Below are 18,901 nucleotides of genomic sequence, written 5' to 3'. Positions count from 1 at the left end.
ATCAATGAAATATCATTGGATAGCTAAAAAAAATTGCTAATTTTCAGCTAAAACAATACTTAGGCTGCTCACAGTCCCTACAATTTGGCCTGGGTAATTTACCAAGCGGTCAAGTTTAGACATTTTAGCACATTGTAAATTTTTTGTTTTTTCCTTTGCATGGAAATTAAAAAAACCAATTTAAACCAAATTACCTAGCGTTTGTTTATGTTTATTTCACTGGTAAATTTGGAAAAGTTGACAAAACATAACAACGCAAAATGAATTTTTGAGCAATTCAAAGAACTGAAAATTTAAATTATCATGAAAACAAACAAAAAAAAAACGGAAAAAATATAAAGATTGTCAATAACAAAATAATAAAATATGGAAATAGGGATGCTCACAGTCTTGATTTGGTAATTCGGTTAATTTCACAATTTTTAATACTCTACCGTTTTCACGTTTAATCGAATCACAATTCTATTTAATGAAATAATTAAGTTTCCCTTTTCATACAGGGCCTTTTGCTTCACTAAGCGAACATCTGTCAGCAGCCCCAAAAAAATATTTCGTGTTTACAAAAAGTATGTACATAGTTAAAATGGATGGCAGCCGTTTCTTTCTTAACTATAAATACAATCAAAATATAATGCATGCGGAACTGCCCATAGATTTTGCACCTAACCAAATATGTGCCTATTTTCGAAAAAGCCATATTATCTCTTGCAGCAAATGCTGAAATGAAATTTTTTCGTGGTTTTCTATTTTTCGTAAATTATTCAAAATAACTTATTTTGAATGTAATTTGTTCATTGACAATAAAATTCGAAGCACCAAGCAAAACCGACTGGATTTTTCACTTGATAAGGCATCCAATAAAGCAATAATGAGATAATTAAGAATTTGTATTTTGTATGGAAGATTGAGTTCAATTAGGCCTCTAATGTAGAAAACTTGACTAATTATTTCATTAAGCCTCTGTGTGAAATCGGCGTTAAAAAGTGACTGTGAGTACTAACCAAGGCGAATTCAGTACCAGGTGTTGTTATCCCAACAGCTGATTGCTTCTTCTTGATTATTGTCCATCCAACGCCTTGTACTACAACATGTCAGTTAATCGGAATCAATGAAAATTTTCTTTTGGCTTGACATTCATCTGCACGGCGAATTGGTTGAATTCGCTTTGCCACCACCTGGTATGGATTCGCCTTGGTACTAACTAAATTTCGTTTTTCGAAAGAAAAAAATATTTGAAGTTTTGCGATGAAAAAAAAATTGTTTTCGATCATCATTTTCGATTCATTGAAAACTACTGGGAAAAATGCTACGTACAATCATATATATTATTTCTAATTTCTGTTTTTATGTACGGGTCCCTTTTCCCCTATTATTTGGAACCCAAATCTATAAATAAAGTTTTGGTTGTAAAGATGGATATTCGGTCTATTAGCCAACTTTGGGCAATTTTGGTCGTAGTGCTTTTGTTTAGCTATGTTTTATTAAAATAATTTGTTAAAAATAAACGATTGAGAGCACACAAACAAATCTATTTGTACTATGGCACAATTGTGATTATTTGCACTGCATTGCCGGTTGTTGCTACCATTTTTAACTGATTGACAGACCAGCTGATTTCTGTTGATATTTCATAAGAGACTTTTATATTGGTTGCGGAAGATGCGCACGGGTTCTCGTTTATTATAATAAAAAACCCGATCATTATGTACGCATGGGGGAAATGTTGAATTTTCAAGCCCTTTACCCCATATATAATAATAAGGGAAACCCGTCTGCAAACATAGTGGCCCGTAATCATAATCGAAATAAAATAGAGTTTTATAGGTTTAAACATGGTTCTAAATTAAATATCTTTTAAGTCTGTTATAGTTCACCTAACACTATTTGATCTCTAAAAAAGTATTTTAAATTTAAAATCACATGAGGGCGATTTTAATTTTTTTAAATAGGTTTTAAGTTTGTGGTCTGCTGTCAAAAGTTGCGAGACATTAAACAATTTGCTATTTAAACGCGATGAACTTAAATGGAAGTGAAAAAAGGGTTCCCCGACAAGCAAATATACGTCAGGAACTAATTTATTATACCTTGAATGCGTATTAATATGTTTGTGACAAAAATTACACAATCTTAACATGTGGGATGGTTACTTGGCTCCCCATATGTGAAATCTTTAATTAAGACTATGCCGCATTCATAGATATTTGTGAGTTTTGTTATTTTAGTATCGTTTGAGGAAAAAGTAGCATCCTATACTGATTTTGGCATTAAATTTAGAAATAAATATTCAATGGAAGGAATTATTAACCACGACGATTTTTAATATGTGTCAAAAAATTTCGGGAGAGGTGTCAAATTACGCGTTTTAATTTCGGAAGCAACGGTTGTAAGGAACAGGGTGAACTTTTTTCATGTGGATACCCTGTCCATGCTTGTTTTAGCTGAAAGCTGTGTTTAATATGTCTATTACAGACCAAAATTTTAAATCCCATTTTTAATTTAAGCAAGATTTTAACTAAAGAGTATTTTAGTCAGCGACTATGATTACGGGCCAGTATCGTCATCGGCTTTTAATTTACAGCTTGCAAAACTTTTAATTTTTTTTACAAATGTGGACAGTGCCCGGCCAATTTTTTTTTTTTTTTGCGAAATTTCAGTGTTTCTTCACAAAATCAACACATATATCAAGTTTAATCAAAGAGCATTAGGGAGGAGGCGAAATAGTATTAATGGAAGGAATAAAAAAAGGGAGAAGAATGGCTGGGGAAACGGAGGGAGAAGAAAATGGGAAAAAGTTAAAAAACGACTATCGATGACTGAACGTATGTCCCTGGTTTGAAATCTGTCCGAACAAGAGAACCTAACGGGTTTCTTTAATATTTTGATCAGTGCGCACCTAGCGAGTTGATTTTTTTCCGTTATATTATATTGTTACAGGTCCTATGTTATGTTTTAAGTTGCAAATCTGTAACTTACCGAGAAATCATCGCAAGGTGAGTCTTATATTGAAAATGTATACATTTTATAAGAGTGTTGAATTGAATTACAATTTAACCGCTACTGACATGTCCAATTTCGTAATTTCTTTGAAAAAAAAAAAGAAAATAAATACCCCGTACCAGAGAACAGCTACAAACGGTGAGAAACGTAAACCTGCATTGCCGGTAGTTAATTCCCCACTGCAGTACTATGCCTTTTCAAATCGCCATTTATAACACTGCGCTACACTGATTTTGCACTTTAATAGCGACCTAGTGTCCGTTGTAGGTCTTGATGAGTAGATCAAGATGCCGTGTTTCAAAATTTTCTAACAGCCCGAAATTTTCAAGTTATTGTTAAAAAAACTGTTTTTCTTGTACCTCGAGCATTCAAAAAATCGTTACTCCGTCATTTTTCCATCAATTTTTGATTGCTTAACAGTTTTGGAAAGCTGAAGGATAGGGCTTCAAAAATATATATATTTGTCTACACTTTTTATAGCAAATTTTTGAGATTTTTTAAAAGTTATCTAAAATTTTCTCGTTTTTTTTTTAATTTTTCAAAGTTTGGCGGCTTTTTAATGTATCATTTCTTTAATAAAAAATTTTTTTTTTCTTAAAGAGATTGAGAGAATATTATATCTCGAGTAAAAAAAGTGCGTTGATCAAATTCGGTTGAGAATTGTTTAAATAACAAGACTTTTTGTGAACAAGAAAATTCTGCTCTCATTGTCCAATCGATATCACGTCGGGTGAGGATTAATTGTATGATTTCGGTATTTCGCTGCCATCGTATTGAGTATTCTTATCGTTTCTTTTATTCCACCAATTATGTTTTATTATAACAAAATTCCAATTATTGACTTTAATTATTTAAACAATTTCGATATTTTTTATTTATCTATATCATCTCTCGAGTAATTTTATTTCACTCCTACGTTGGAGAGAAAAAATAAAAATAAATAAATAGTTGCAAATATATTTACATAAAATTTTGTTTTATTTTATGTACTTAATACAAAAACAAACTTCGAATTTCGATAGCTGTTAAAAATGTTTGCTATATCTTCTACGTTTATAAACCACATCGTCAGTATCGCGTTTTAGAGACCAGCAAAAATTTGCCAGCATTCTGATCTGACTTTTTCCGACAAGGCGTTTTTCGATCTCTAATAGTTCCTGATAGAACCGTTCTCCCTGTTCGTCACTGAATTCTCCCTTGATTGGATGAGATACAGTTAACACATTAGCATATTTTATACGGTCACGGGTTTTGTAGTGATGACCAACAGTATTTATTTTGCAGAAGTAGCAATCTTCTGGCTTATGGAAAAGTTGACGCTGCCATATCATTGGGGTTGAGAATGATAAAGGTTGTTTGTTGCATTTCCCAGTTTTCCATTTTTTGAGTGCGCTGGATCACTTCACACAAGCATACTCTGGTTCATACCAAACATTTTCACTATACACGCGATTAAAGAAAGATGTGAAATCTTCTGTCAGAGCTGCATTGGTTTTTAATTGTACACGATGTTGCGTATTAACGAATAACCCGCAGACGTAACAAAACTTAATACGCTTATCACACATTGTTAAACAAGTACCTTGTAGCAACACGTACAAGCACTGACTGATTAATTTATTCTACCAAAATGACAGTATCCTAAGTTTCGTCTTGTCATTTATCTTACAGACGCAAAGAGGCAAATGTCTCGGAGAGCAATTAAAGCACTGTGTATCTCATTTCTACAAACAAGAAAAACCCTTGTCAAAACCGTGGTCATACAAATTTTTCCTAACACATGATTTGATGATAAAAGTAAATAATTTTGTTTATCTTTGTTTCATAATTAAATCATAAACGGTTAAACGTAGCATAGAGAATGCTCAAAACAACGGCGACGATATACTGATATCATACATTCAATCCTGACATGGCGCGATATCGATTCTACGATGAGAGCAGAAATTTCTTGTTCACAAAAAGTGTTGTCATTTTGACAATTCTCAACCGAATTTGATCAACCAGTACTTTTTTTTACTCGAGATAGAATATTCTCTCAATCTTTTTAAGAAAAAAAATAATTCCTTAAAGAAATGATACATTAAAAAGCCGTCAAACTTTGAAAATTAAAAAAAAAATACGAGAAAAATTTAGATAAACTTTTAAAAAATCTCAAAAATTTGCTACAAAAAGTGTAGACAAATATATATATTTTTGAATCCCCCCCTTTCTGCTTTCCAAAACTTTTAAGCAATCAAAAATTGATGGAAAAATGACGGAGTAACGAATTTTTTAATGCGCGACGTACAAGAAAAACAGTTTTTCAACAATAACTTGAAAATTTCGGGGTGTTAGAAAATTTTTAAACACGGTATCTTGATCTACTCATCAAGACCTACGACGAACACTAGGTCGCTACAAAAGTGCTTGAGATATTTTTTTTTTTTTTTTGTAGCACTGTGTAATTTAACAATTATGTAATTATAACCCGAACTTCTTTGACATAACACATTTATTATATTATGCAGGTAGGTACAGTGGTGAATTATTAACCAGCGCTTTGAAATCATACACTCACAATTGTAGTTTTAGCCTCTCTGTATAATTTCTCTAAGTTCTCCATCCGTAGCAGAAATTTCTTAATAATGGTATACTATAACCCCACGAGCGTATTTCCAGAATCTGCCGCATACATGAACTACACCCCGATTGACCGGTGTGTAAATCAAATAGCTAGAAACGTGTTGTTATGTAGTCCTTCCTTGTCGGACCATAGGAATGCGGCTGTACGAGACGTTGGTCCCAAAGTACAATTTAAAAGATGGTAAATGTCATACATTACGTACAGATGTGGCGGTTGATTCTGGATAAAAAAAGAGTTTAACCTCTTTCAGCACCCAAAGTGAGGTGAAAGTCTAAAACGTCTGACACTCTCGAGAGGCTATTTTTGAAGTTTCCCTTTAAAACTAATAACTTACTCAAAAATGTAGTTCTTTCAATCGCACGTAGTTGTTCGTTTGTGGGTGACGATAACGTGGCGGGAGACGTTGACGATTGCTTTACAATAATATGTTGTCCTTGTTTTTGTTGCAATGTTGCGAATGTGTGAGGTGACATTTTTATAAGCGTCGATCCACTTGCCGCAGTTATTATTGACGAAACAGCGCCTACAGATGTTTGCGCATTGCTTGCATTTATTTTTGATATGTTTTCTACGGATTTGTTTTGTTGTGTTTGTGAGCGTACTGCTGTCACCACACCGCCACTACCACCGCTACCGCTACTTGCCACGACACGATGCCCAATTACATGAACGGGCTGCTTATTAGAGCTAGCAATGCCACCACCACTTGTTGATGTGGATTGTAAAATTGACTTTACACCGCCGCTACCAATGCTTGGTACAAGTCGTATTATATTTTTAGCAAGTGTTTGTTTTGGTTGTTGTTGTGGCGATTGTTCTTGTTGTGTTGCATTATCTACATTCGTAATAAATTGTGTACTATCCATATAAATAGCTGTTGTGGCATCAATATTGTTGTTGGAAACCGAAGACGAAACAGACACTGAACGCAAATTTGTGTCTCTGACTAAAATATCTTGACTCTCAATACCAGTTCCTGATTTTGTTAAAGAGTTTGCCATACTTATTGGTATCATAAAACTATGCGATTGCTGTTGCTTATGCGTTTGTTGCGCATTTAATGCGGCGTTAGATTGTTTGAGAATTTGTGGGGAGGACGGTGCTTTATTTTTATTAGCTGTAGTTATGTTAGATTGTCCTCTTACTTGATTGATTACAATTGGTTTATTAATAGATACTTTTTTGCCACCTAGTGTAGCGCTCAATTGAGGAGGAGAAGATTGTTGTGATGCAGCAATCGTACCTGTTCCTGGCGATGAAAATTTTGATGGTGTTACAACTGTTGCATTTGATACATGTACGGTTTGCAGACCACTTGGCGTGGCTACAATAATGGGTGTAGAGTTACTACCACCTCCTGTGTTTAATGTTTTACTTGGTGACACGATTAAATTTATTTGTTTGTTTGCTTTATTCTCTTCAACAACCAATTCATTTGCTGTAGCTACATTCTTCGTGAGGGTCATTATACGCTGTTGTTGAATTCTTTGGTTATGTTGCGACTGGGTATCACATATGCCAATGTTATTATTCATCTGTTGTAGTTGTTGCTGCTGCTGCTGCTGCTGCCGTTGAGCGAGCGATTGTATAGTTGACTTAAGCAGCGACTTCTGCTGTTGATGTGGTGGCGGTATATTATATTTGAGTGGTGGTACAGGAAGTGATCGGTTCAAAGCGGGTTTGGTTGTAATCGATGTTATGCTCAATTTATTTTGTTGTTGCTGCTGTGTTATGGCACCCTGACTACTACTAACTATAATTGGATTTGCTGGCACTAACGCAGGCAAAGAGAAGGCAGTGCTTACTTTTGGGGTTTGCTGACCTGGGGCAGCTACATTTACAACTCCTTCGACATTTGTACCGTTGCCAGCTGTAATAATACTAATATTGTTGTTATCAACAACTTCAGTTGTTCCTTTTGTACCTTTAAGCGGCGGTGGGGGCACCCCAATTTTAACTTTAGACTTGCGATGCCCAGCCTTTTTCGTTTTACCTAAACCTTGTTGTTGCTGATGTATACGCTCAAAGTCACATTCACTTCGGTTACGATGTAAATAAATCCATATTTTACGTTTTGGATCGTAACGTACACATGGATCATGTTCTGTATGCATGCGATCTAAAGCTCCACTCACTGTTGTCTGCAACACATTTTCGCCTTCCTTTAAGTTTATGTATTGTGAACTTTTTAGCAATTCAGCTATATCAGCCCGTGTTCCTTCACCATTTGGTAAACGTGCAGTTGCGTCACGTACCAAAGTCAAAATTGTGACAAAATTTGGGCGATTAACCACCATCATACTATGACCACGTGCTTTAGTCAAAGCATACATTTGTGTGTATATACCTTTGACTGGACCAACAACACTTTCATATCCATGCATTCGGTATGTGTAAGCACGATGGGGCTGCTCGAAACGTTCACGCTCTTGCCGTTGAAACTCGTTCACCTCCTCGTTTGTAGCTGCACACACTGTCCATGTAGTGGGACAGCGTGGAGGCGGTGGCGGTGGTGGTGAGACACCACCATCATACGATATTGCAACCTCTTCCATATCAGCCATCGAATTACGACGTGTTATGGGAGTGGTTGTTGTTGCTGCAGATATGCCTTTTTCAGAACCATTCGGTGTTGATTTAGAATTAGTTACTTCTGTCGTACTTTTACCAACTAAAGCTTGTGTGTGTTTTTTCACGGAGGTCATATCGTGACGACGTTGCAACCAATAATTGCATAGTGTAGATAGACGTGTATCAGAATCTCTACCAGCACCGATCCATTGAAAAATATTTTGCTGTTGTTTAAACTCAATATATGGAACATATTCATCAGGCTGATTAGAAAAATCTCCGGCCAAAAAATTTATAGCGGACATTAGGAGCGCCGGCCAACTTTCAGCCTGTGCATACCAATCATTTAACGCTGTGATGGGATTGCGTAGCCAAATATCGATGCGTGAACTTAATTCATTATACTGCATTCTATGATGTGTTGTAGCGCAAAACAAATCCCGAATGAGTGAAAAGAAACATGCGTGTGTTTCTTGTATTAAGTCCGAAGAAATAGCATGATTTCCCGGGCTATATGAGATCGTTGAATTAGTAAATGACTGAGTTGTTGGTTGGCGTTTTATTGGTGTTACTATAGCGGCTGCAGTGGCTGGAGAATGATTCGATAAGTTGGTGGAGTTTGTTGTTTGTGGAATCGCTCGTATTTTTTCCTTGATAGCTGATCTATTTGGTTTATGTGAAAGCGGTTCCAGCTTAGGTATGTCTTTGTGTTCAGCAACTACATTATCAATCGCTTTGAGTTTACTCTTTAAGTTTATATTTCCACAGTTATCTTGCTTGTGTGGCGTCTGTAGAAGTTTTTGTGGAGGTAAATCACTTTGTTCGATGGTAGGTAAATCAACTTCATTGTTAATTACGAAACGTTGCAAGGTTTCCTCACATGAGCCATATGTTTCAACCTCTTCCTGTTGTAATTCCACTTCACCGTCCAAAATATTGAATGGAGCACCATCTTCGGGCAGAAATGGGTGTTGTATTGAAGTGCTTGCTGCATGTTCGGGTGGCATTAGTTGTTGCGGTTGTTGATAATGTTGCGCATTTTGTTTTACTTTAACATTAATCGGACTGTGTTCAGTAGCAGGTGTAGCTTCAAGGGGTTCGTTTGCCATATTTCTATGCGTACCAGTATTGTGTCCATCTATATGAATGGGCACTAATGCAGGTGGCTCTGTCGCATTTGTAGCTACAGACAGAATTTTGCTTTTGGGTTTTTTACCTAAATTTCTACCAGTACCGAATAGTTGTTTAAAGTTGCTACCCATTTGTGCTCTTGCACATACGTCTCGCAATCGTATATCCGAGGTTTCAAAGTCCGGCAAAGTCTGTAAACATTAAAAATTAAATATAAACATTTTAATATATAATTAGTATTTGCAACAAAATTTTAGCAACAAGTAAACTATTACCGGTTCTTTTAGTTTCCGACGCTTGTGTTCTAGCATGAAACTACGGAAATTTCGATTCGACAGACGAGTTTGTTGGCTCTGTTGATCAGCGCGGACTGCATCTTCATCGGTAAGCTCATGTCGTCTTTTAAAAAACGTACTATATATGAAGCGATCAGTAGCAATTGTAGGTGTTTTCGAAAATGGAGAGATGTCTGATTTTGAATTACGATTGAAATCATCTATTATCACATCATCGGCTGTACACTCTTCTTCATCTTCACTTAAATCACCAGCTTTAACACCCAGTTGTTCTGTTATGTTCTTCAGCTCTTTGTGATACCGTTTTCTTGAACGTACCGTACACAATTTTGTATCAACATGGAGCGTATTCTGTTGTCGCTTCGTATTGCGTTCAGTACGCAAAATTGTATCTGGAGCTGATTTATACGCTTTCCTCAAAAGACGTTCTCTAGAAAGAAATAAGTCTTTTGCAAACTGACTTATACGTTCACATTTCTGAAATCTTTGTTCACGTCGTCGTGATTTAGCAATGCTTTGCCGTAATTTTAGAACATCCGGTCTATAGTTACCATCCTCTAACTCACGTTGAAGATCAGTAAGTGGTGTGTGACCAAAACGTTTAAGATCTCCATTGAATAGCATAATTAAAGTGCGTTGCCTTTCAAAAGCTTCCTCTTGTGGTGTAACTAAGTTTGTGAAATGCGGTAGCAATTGTTGAAGTCGCTCACGTATCGGTATAGGCAGCAAGTTCCATGTTTCTGCCGAAAAGAATTCACAAAAAATTTTTGCATTTTCACATAGTCCACGCGGCAACCGTAGTGTTTCTTTTAAAATGGTTGCAAGTTCTATAGTATCCAATTGATTATCTTCGCTGTCGTCGGACGTACATGATGTAGTTGAGCTTGCTGCGCTTGAACTGCTACTGGATTGCGACTCACTATAGTCTATTGGAGCACCTGTGGCACTCTGCTCTGAATCTGACCGTGTATTATTCATGTCCTGTTGCTGAAACAATTGCGACCTAATTTTACGCACTAATTTCTAGCTATTCTTCTATTAACCAGTTTCTTTAATGCACACTAGAATAATATAAATATAAGCAAAATTGTAAAAATTATTTCTCTATACCAAAAAACTGGAAAAGCAAAATTGCAATAGAATGAAAATGCTCTTGCATCATCGCTATCACGTTTCTGTGCGAGCCAATGCTACGACATAATTTTTATAAATAATACAGGACTTTTACTTTAAACTTATTTATTTTCATTTGCTTAGACAGCAAAGGCTCACCTTCGGCAAAAAATTTTGCAGTTATATGCGTTTTCTACGCCAAACGAACAAATCAATTTTATCTTTCGACTTAATTATGTCTACGTCGATAGTCCGCTGTGAGCAATACGATTCCCTCATTTAAAATTTTTTCCTCATCTGTACATTTTTTCAGCTTTACAATTTATTATTTTTCGAACGCAGACTCTCATTTTTTAGCTTTACCATTTTCATCATGCATTGAACATACCATTGGTTGACAGTTGGCTGTCATATGGGGTGCATTCAAACGTTATTCAGTCCGCACATGTACAGTATGTTCTTTTTGGAGCCCTCGATATACCACGGTCGCCCAAAGTTGCAGCTTTTTTTATTTTCATTGTTTCCAGCCAGCTCAGGGTGTCAATTCCTTAATTGTGGAAAACTGAAAAATGTAGACTTATCACAAAAGCGGAATTTGGAAATGAAGAAGAATTTCCGAGCTCTAGGCCACACATATATATGAGTAATAAAAATGCAATGAATTACAATACCATATATGTGGTATTTATTTGTTTTGTCGATATTTCGATTTCAATTAGAAATCATCTTCAGGGCTGTAAAAGATACATTTTTCTATAAAAACCGTAAATTCACAAACATAATCTAACACTTACACTTGTGAATGCACCTTGTCGACTAATTTAAAATTTTAGTACAGAACATAGAATATCATAAACAGAAACCAAAGATGTACACAAATAATAAACAGTAATAATAAACAAAATATCTGCTAACAACAACATATATATTAACTTATTGGACACCCTCAGCATTATTGTTGCTAGCTTCTCTTCATTATGCCTGTATGTGTGAGCAATTTTGTCGGTTTCGCGTTTAAAATTCATGCGTATGTCATTAGGTGCATTGATAATATGTAGCATTTCGAGAGTGTACCGCTTGGAATATTGTTTTTCTTCTTGCAATATTGTAACATTCTCTAAGTCCGGAGAGTGTCCCGTGGTCCTGCAATGATGCGATAAAGGCGTTCTGTTGTCGTTAGAGTGGTCGCGTTTTTTGATGTTCGATTTGTGTGCGGAAATCCTTGTCTTTAGTTTTGATTTAGTAGTACCCACATATACTTTGTTGCATAAGTGGGGACCCGTCGCCATTACATTTAATTTTGTATATTACGTCGGATTTCTCGTATTTTTCATTTTTGCTTTTTGTATTGCTGTATATTTGTTGTAGGGTATTCTTATACTGGAACGTGATTTGAAATTTTTCCTTGTCATACATGTTTGAATGTTTTATTCGGTTAGACAAACCAGGCACAAATACTACAGTCTTATATATTTTTCTTATATTTTTCGGGTGATATATTCTATCGCTGATAGAGAGAACTCGCCTGATAAAGTTTTTGGCAGTGTTTATTATTATATTTCTATCATGTTTCGAGTTAAAAATTATTAACCTCCCGGAAGCCGTAGGCTTTTTATTCCAGTCAAAGGTTAGGTGGTTGTTATTTCTTATTACTACCGTGTCCAGAAACGGCAACATTCTATTATTTTCCATCTCAGATGTGAATTTTATAGAGTTATGAAATGAGTTCAAGAGGCCCAGCATTTCTTCAACGGAATCGGTTTTCACAATAGCGAATAAATCGTCAACGTACTTTGTGAGCAGACGAGGTTTGTGCCGTGATTCTTCCTCAAATTTCAATAGTAATTCCTCCATTACTATATTTGCTATTACCGGTGATGCTGGTGAGCCCATGGGCATACCCGATCGTTGTTCATAAACTTTGTTGTTGTACTTAAAGTATCTGTTATCTTTTATACAGAAGCGTACAACACTTAAAAATAGCTCTTTGGTAAGGGTTTTGTGGGGTTTTATTTGGTCCCATTTGGACGATATGATTTCTATGGCATGGTCTATTGGGATACTAGGAAACAAGGACACAACATCAAACGATACCAGACTCTCATCATCATAATTATATGTATTTTTAATCTTATTCTTGAACTCAATCGTGTCTATAACATTGTACTTGGACTCTTTAGTGATATTTTTCAGGACATTAACAACATATTTACACAAATTATACGACGGAGAACTAATGGACGAACATATAGGTCTAAGTGGAGTTCCTTCTTTGTGGATCTTTGGTAGTACATATAATCTGGGCGCATTGGCCGTTCTGCTCATTAGGTTATATTTTTCTTTTACATCTATCATTTGGTTTTTCAACAGTTTTTCTACGATCTCGTTATTCCTATCTTGCAATTTATTAGTGGGATCACGTTTTAAAACGCGGTATGAGGAGATATCGTTTTAACTTTGAGTTAAAGTTTTAACTTTGTTGTGTATTAATTAAAATTGTGTCTTTTTATATGTAAACAGTAAATAAATTTTCTTGTGTTATTGTGAAATGTGCCTTTTTTGATGAAATAATTGTGAATGTAGGAGTAGTTAAATAGTCATAATTTAAAATTACAACAAAATTTCGTCAATTCATTTCATAATAAAGGTCTCCTTCTTTGTAAAACTGGATTTCAGTATAACATTACAGACGTTTTCACATAAACAGTTTTTCTTCTCTTCTGAACATTTACATTTTTCAAGTTGTGACTCTTTTCTAGTTAGTGTGCGATATGTCAGTGAGAAAATGTTTATCAGACGCCATGAAATGAAAAAGGTTATTCTGCAACAGTGCGTTTGAGTTTTAAATGTCGCAGTACAATAATGTACACTGGTTGCCAATAAAACTCACGAAGTTTTTATCAGTGATTTCTCTTGTTCACAGTTTTGCTTTACAGAATCAGAATTTCAAAGTTTACACAATTTCTTGTGTACACTTTAGAACTCACAGATAGTGAATCGGGTCCATAGCTGGAACAGGTGAATTTGAATAAACCTTGGCTTAAGAGATCGTTGGCTAAATTTAAAATGTAAGTTGATTGGTGAGCAGGCCGACGTGATGTGGTGGGAGCGTGCTTGCCTGTGACATCAAGGTTTCAACGTAGGACCAAGAAAAGCAACATTAAAATCTTTGGAAAATGTTTGTAGCTTCAGCTGAGCAGAGCTCAGAAGTATTTTTTTCACTTAAGGGTAATCCATAACGGAATAACCTAATCGAAATATATATATATAGATTTCCATATAATTACCTTTTCGAACGGACAAGAAACTGCTAGGTTTACGGTAATAAAGCTATGACAACGTTAAAAATTACAGAAATGAAAGAACTTTCAGCGAGCCTGAACTAAAATTTTGGCAAATCAGTAATAAGAATGTGCTTAAGCTTTAGGTCTGCATTTCCATAAATGGTATTTAATAAATTTGTCCAGTAGTTTTTCAAAGACTACGAGATGAGCCAACTATATAATTGAGGTTGTTCTTCGTCAATGGAAAAAATCTGCATCAAATCACCGTCTATCAATTGGAAAAATGTATATATCTCGTGTTCCAACGAAACATGACCAGATACGGATGTAGATTTAACATGCACATTGTTGTTGAATTTGCATGTTAAATCTCTATCCGTATCTGGTTCACGTTTCATTGGAATACAAGGATAAGGAAATCTAGTAATTTGCAGTCTCATTCTGTTTTGCGTATATGACACTACTTTATTTTCGTGTATTTTTTCTTTTATTTTATCTTTAATTTTTTGTCGCGCTCCCTCCTAATACGGCTTCAGTACTGGTGTAAGTGTGTAAACTATATTCCAAAAAACTAACGAAATACAAGAAAAATACAACCTAGTTCATTAAAAACAAACGATCCAGTTTGCTTTTCGATAGGTTTTTTTGACATTCGGCCGTTTTTTCTTTATTTTTTCTGCCATATGAAAATTTTGTTTTTAGTTTTAAAATTTGGTGCATAAAAACACAATTAAAATTAACTTTCTTGTGAAAAAAGTGAAGCATTAGAGACCGAAATAATTTTCGCGTGTTATTTGCATTGTTTTTATTGTTAAAAATGTTAATGTAAAAATAGAATGTAAAACATAAACAAAAACTGCCAAACTCACTAATTATGGGGGAATAGTGGTCTCTCTTTTTCATGATAGAAATTGTTTTTGTGTTTTGAAGTTCCGATAAAGTTTCCTCAGTTTTTTTAGTTTGGAATCCAAGCAAAAATAAAGTAGTGTCATATATGCTTTTGGAAAACGAGACGCTTAAACGGGCCAATTAAACTTTCTTAACCCTAACGCCATAGTCGTAACCACCCTGTGTGTGATTTGTGGTCGTAGCCATACCCACCCATAACCATCTCCAATGTGATCGATTAATGGTGCCTTAACCTAAAAATCGTGAAAATTTCATAAAAATAAAGAAAGCGCAAAAAATTACAAATATATTCCACAAAAAAATAGTCTCTTAGTCGTAACCAAAACAATTAATAAAATCTACAAAAAGTTATTAAATTCAACAACTCAAATATTTTTAGGTTTTGGATATGGCGAGAAACCCAATACCAATTGTTTGGCTATGATATAATTATGGCGTTAGCGTTATGGTATGTCACCATTAATCGATTACATTGATTTCCATAAAGCCGGAGTCATTGGTGCCGTATGTGGTATCGCTGTATCCGTATCCCTAACGTAATCAGCTGTTTATCGTTACGACGGTAAACCAAAACCCAATTGGTTGGCTACGATACGGTTACGACCATATACACCAATTACACGGCTCAAGTATCCTTGTGCCAATTACCAATTTGCACAAGGATTTGCCTGGTATGTGCACTGGTTGCGCAGAGAACTGCGCTAAAATGAAAACGATTTTGATATTTACGCATGTCTGCAAATATTGCACATGCTTTTTTCTTCGTGTGTGGTGAATCTTACACAATTACCTGTGGTTTCTGATAATATAACATCAGTAATTATTGCTTAAAAATGTTAATATCGAAGGCGTAAGGACCATCTCTAGCTTGTAACAGGAATTCACACAAATTCAATAATACATAATAATTTTTTATACAATTAGAACACATGTTTCATTTGGTGCGCTAGTTGAAAAATGAATATTGCGCAGTGCTGCAATTAGTTGAGCTAGTCTTGCAACTAAAATATAAAAATTATAAATACAATGGAAAATAAACGCTTCTGGTGCGAGTTTTTTGACTTATACTGTGAATTACCAGCACTGTGGAAAATAAATAGTGTTTTTTTTTATACAATTAGTGCCTTTTTTACATTTTTTTACATTTTTCAAGTTGTGACTCTTTTCTAGTTAGTGTGCGATATGTCAGTGAGAAAATGTTTATCAGACGCCATGAAATGAAAATGGTTATTCTGCAACAGTGCGTTTGAGTTTTAAATATCGCAGTACAATAATGTACACTGGTTGCCAATAAAACTCACGAAGTTTTTATCAGTGATTTTTCTTGTTCACAGTTTTACTTTACAGAATCAGAATTTCAAAGTTTACACAATTTCTTGTGTACACTTTAGAACTCATAGATAGTGAATCGGGCCCAGAGCTGGAACAGGTGAATTTGAATAAACCTTGGCTTAAGAGATCGTTGGCTAAATTTAAAATGTAAGTTGATTGGTGAGCAGGCCGACGTAATGTGGTGGGAGCGTGCTTGCCTGTGACATCAAAGGTTTCAACGTAGGAACAAGAAAAGCAACATTAAAATCTTTGGAAAATGTTTGTAGCTTCAGCTGAGCAGAGCTCAGAAGTATTTTTTTCACTTAACGGTAATCCATAACGGAATAACCTAATCGAAATATATATATATAGATTTCCATATAATTGCCTTTTCGAACGGACAAGAAACTGCTAGGTTTACGGTAATAAAGCTATGACAACGTTAAAAATTACAGAAATGAAAGAACTTTCAGCGAGCCTGAACTAAACTTTTGGCAAATCAGTAATAAGAATGTGCTTAAGCTTTAGGTCTGCATTTCCATAAATGGTATTTAATAAATTTGTCCAGTAGTTTTTCAAAGACTACGAGATGAGCCAACTATATAATTGAGGTTGTTCTTCGTCAATGGAAAAAATCTGCATCTCTAAAATCACCGTCTATCAATGGGAAAAATGTATATACCTCGTGTTCCAACGAAACATGACCAGATACGGATAGAGATTTAACATAGAACCATATGGTCACATTGTTGTTGCATTTGCATGTTAAATCTCTATCCGTATCTGGTTCACGTTTCATTGGAATACGAGGATAAGGAAATCTAGTAATTTGCAGTCTCATTCTGTTTTGCCTATATGACACTATATTTTCGTGTATTTTTTCTTTTATTTTATTTTAAATTTTTTGTCGCACTCCATCCTAATACGGCTTCAGTACTGGTGTAAGTGTGTAAACTATATTCCAAAAAACTTACGAAATACAAGAAAAATACAACCTAGTTCATTAAAAACAAACGATCCAGTTTGTTTTTCGATAGGTTTTTTTGACATTCGGCCGTTTTTTCTTTATTTTTTCTGCCATATGAAAATTTTGTTTTTTGTTTTAAAATTTGGTGCATAAAAACACAATTAAAATTAACTTTCTTGTGAAAAAAGTGAAGCATTAGAGACCGAAATAATTTTAGCGTGTTATTTGCATTGTTTTTATTGTTAAAAATGTTAATGTAAAAATAGAATGTAAAACATAAACAAAAACATGCCAAACTCACTAATTATGGGGGAATAGTGGTCTCTCTTTTTCATTATAGAAATTGTTTTTGTGTTTTGAAGTTCCGATAAAGTTTCCTCAGTTTTTTAGTTTGGAATCCAAGCAAAAATAAAGTAGTGTCATATATGCTTTTGGAAAACGAGACGCTTAAACGGGCAAATTAAACTTACTTAACCCTAACGCCATAGTCGTAACCACCCTGTGTGTGATTAGTGGTCGTAGCCATACCCATCCATAACCATCTCCAATGTGATCGATTAATGGTGCCTTAACCTAAAAATCGTGAAAATTTCATAAAAATGAAGAAAGCGCAAAAAATTACAAATATATTCCACAAAAAAATAGTCTCTTAGTCGTAACCAAAACAATTAATAAAATCTACAAAAAGTTATTAAATTCACCAACTCAAATATTTTTAGGTTTTGGATATGGCGAGAAACCCAAAACCAATTGTTTGGCTATGATATAATTATGGCGTTAGCGTTATGGTATGTCACCATTAATCGATTACATTGATTTCCATAAAGCCGGAGTCATTGGTGCCGTATGTGGTATTGCTGTATCCGTATCCCTAACGTAATCAGCTGTTTATCGTTACGACGGAAACCAAAACCCAATTGGTTGGCTACGATACGGTTACGACCTTATACGCCAATTACACGGCTCAATTATCCTTGTGCCAATTACCAATTTGCACAAGGATTTGCCTGGTATTTGCACTGGTTGCGCAGAGAACTGCGCTAAACCAAAACGATTTTGCTATTTACGCATGTCTGCAAATATTGCACATGCTTTTTTCTTCGTGTGTGGTGAATCTTACACAGTTTACCTGTGGTTTATGATAATACTAGCCTTTACCCGCGGCCCCGTCCGCAAGGAAAATTTTAAATATATGGGCTATTCGCGTTAGCCTGCTTATTATCTGTTTAAAATTTTGTTTTCTGTCTAATGCATTTTATTTTTGTAATTGAGTAAAAAAAAGAACTAAATGAGCTGATAACCTGATAGGATCCCAAATGATCCCGAAATTATCCAGAAAAAGCTACGAAATGACGCCAACGCTATCGCGGACGGATCCCGAAAACCATCCAGAAATGCCCCGAAAGGGTCTCCAAAAGTTCCCCGAATAGTCCCAAAAAAACCCGAAATGAGAGCGACACTATTCTAGACGTATCCAGAGAACCACACAGAAATGATCCCTGAAGGTGTTCCAAAATGATCCCGAAAAGGTTGCGAAATGACCCTGACGGGCTCCCGGGCGGATCTCAAAAACCATCCAGAAAATATTCAGGAAGGGTCCCTAAATTATCCCGACTAACTACAGAAAAAGTTCCGAAATGGCTCCGAGGGGATCCACGATGGATCGCGAAAACCATACAGAAATGATTCCGGAAGG

The 18,901-nt window shown here is 35.2% G+C and overlaps 1 protein-coding gene across 1 annotated transcript in view; it reads right to left on the bottom strand.

Moving 5' to 3' along the window:
* The window catches only part of LOC137251172 (nuclear factor related to kappa-B-binding protein), a 28,912-nt gene extending 17,815 nt beyond the window's left edge, over nucleotides 1-11,097 (bottom strand). Inside the window, exons 1-3 of the mRNA XM_067785315.1 lie at nucleotides 10,894-11,097; nucleotides 9,601-10,682; nucleotides 5,958-9,516 (exon numbers count right to left, since the gene is read on the bottom strand). Coding sequence (XP_067641416.1) covers nucleotides 5,958-9,516; nucleotides 9,601-10,599 — 4,558 coding nt within the window. The 5' untranslated portion in view covers nucleotides 10,600-10,682; nucleotides 10,894-11,097. The remainder of the gene's footprint in view (nucleotides 1-5,957; nucleotides 9,517-9,600; nucleotides 10,683-10,893) is intronic.
* Nucleotides 11,098-18,901: the final 7,804 nt, after the last annotated feature.

The sequence above is a fragment of the Eurosta solidaginis genome, chromosome 1, assembly GCF_040869045.1.
Source record: "Eurosta solidaginis isolate ZX-2024a chromosome 1, ASM4086904v1, whole genome shotgun sequence".
Taxonomy (NCBI): domain Eukaryota; kingdom Metazoa; phylum Arthropoda; class Insecta; order Diptera; family Tephritidae; genus Eurosta; species Eurosta solidaginis.
This window is presented reverse-complemented; position numbering and strand designations above follow the sequence as displayed.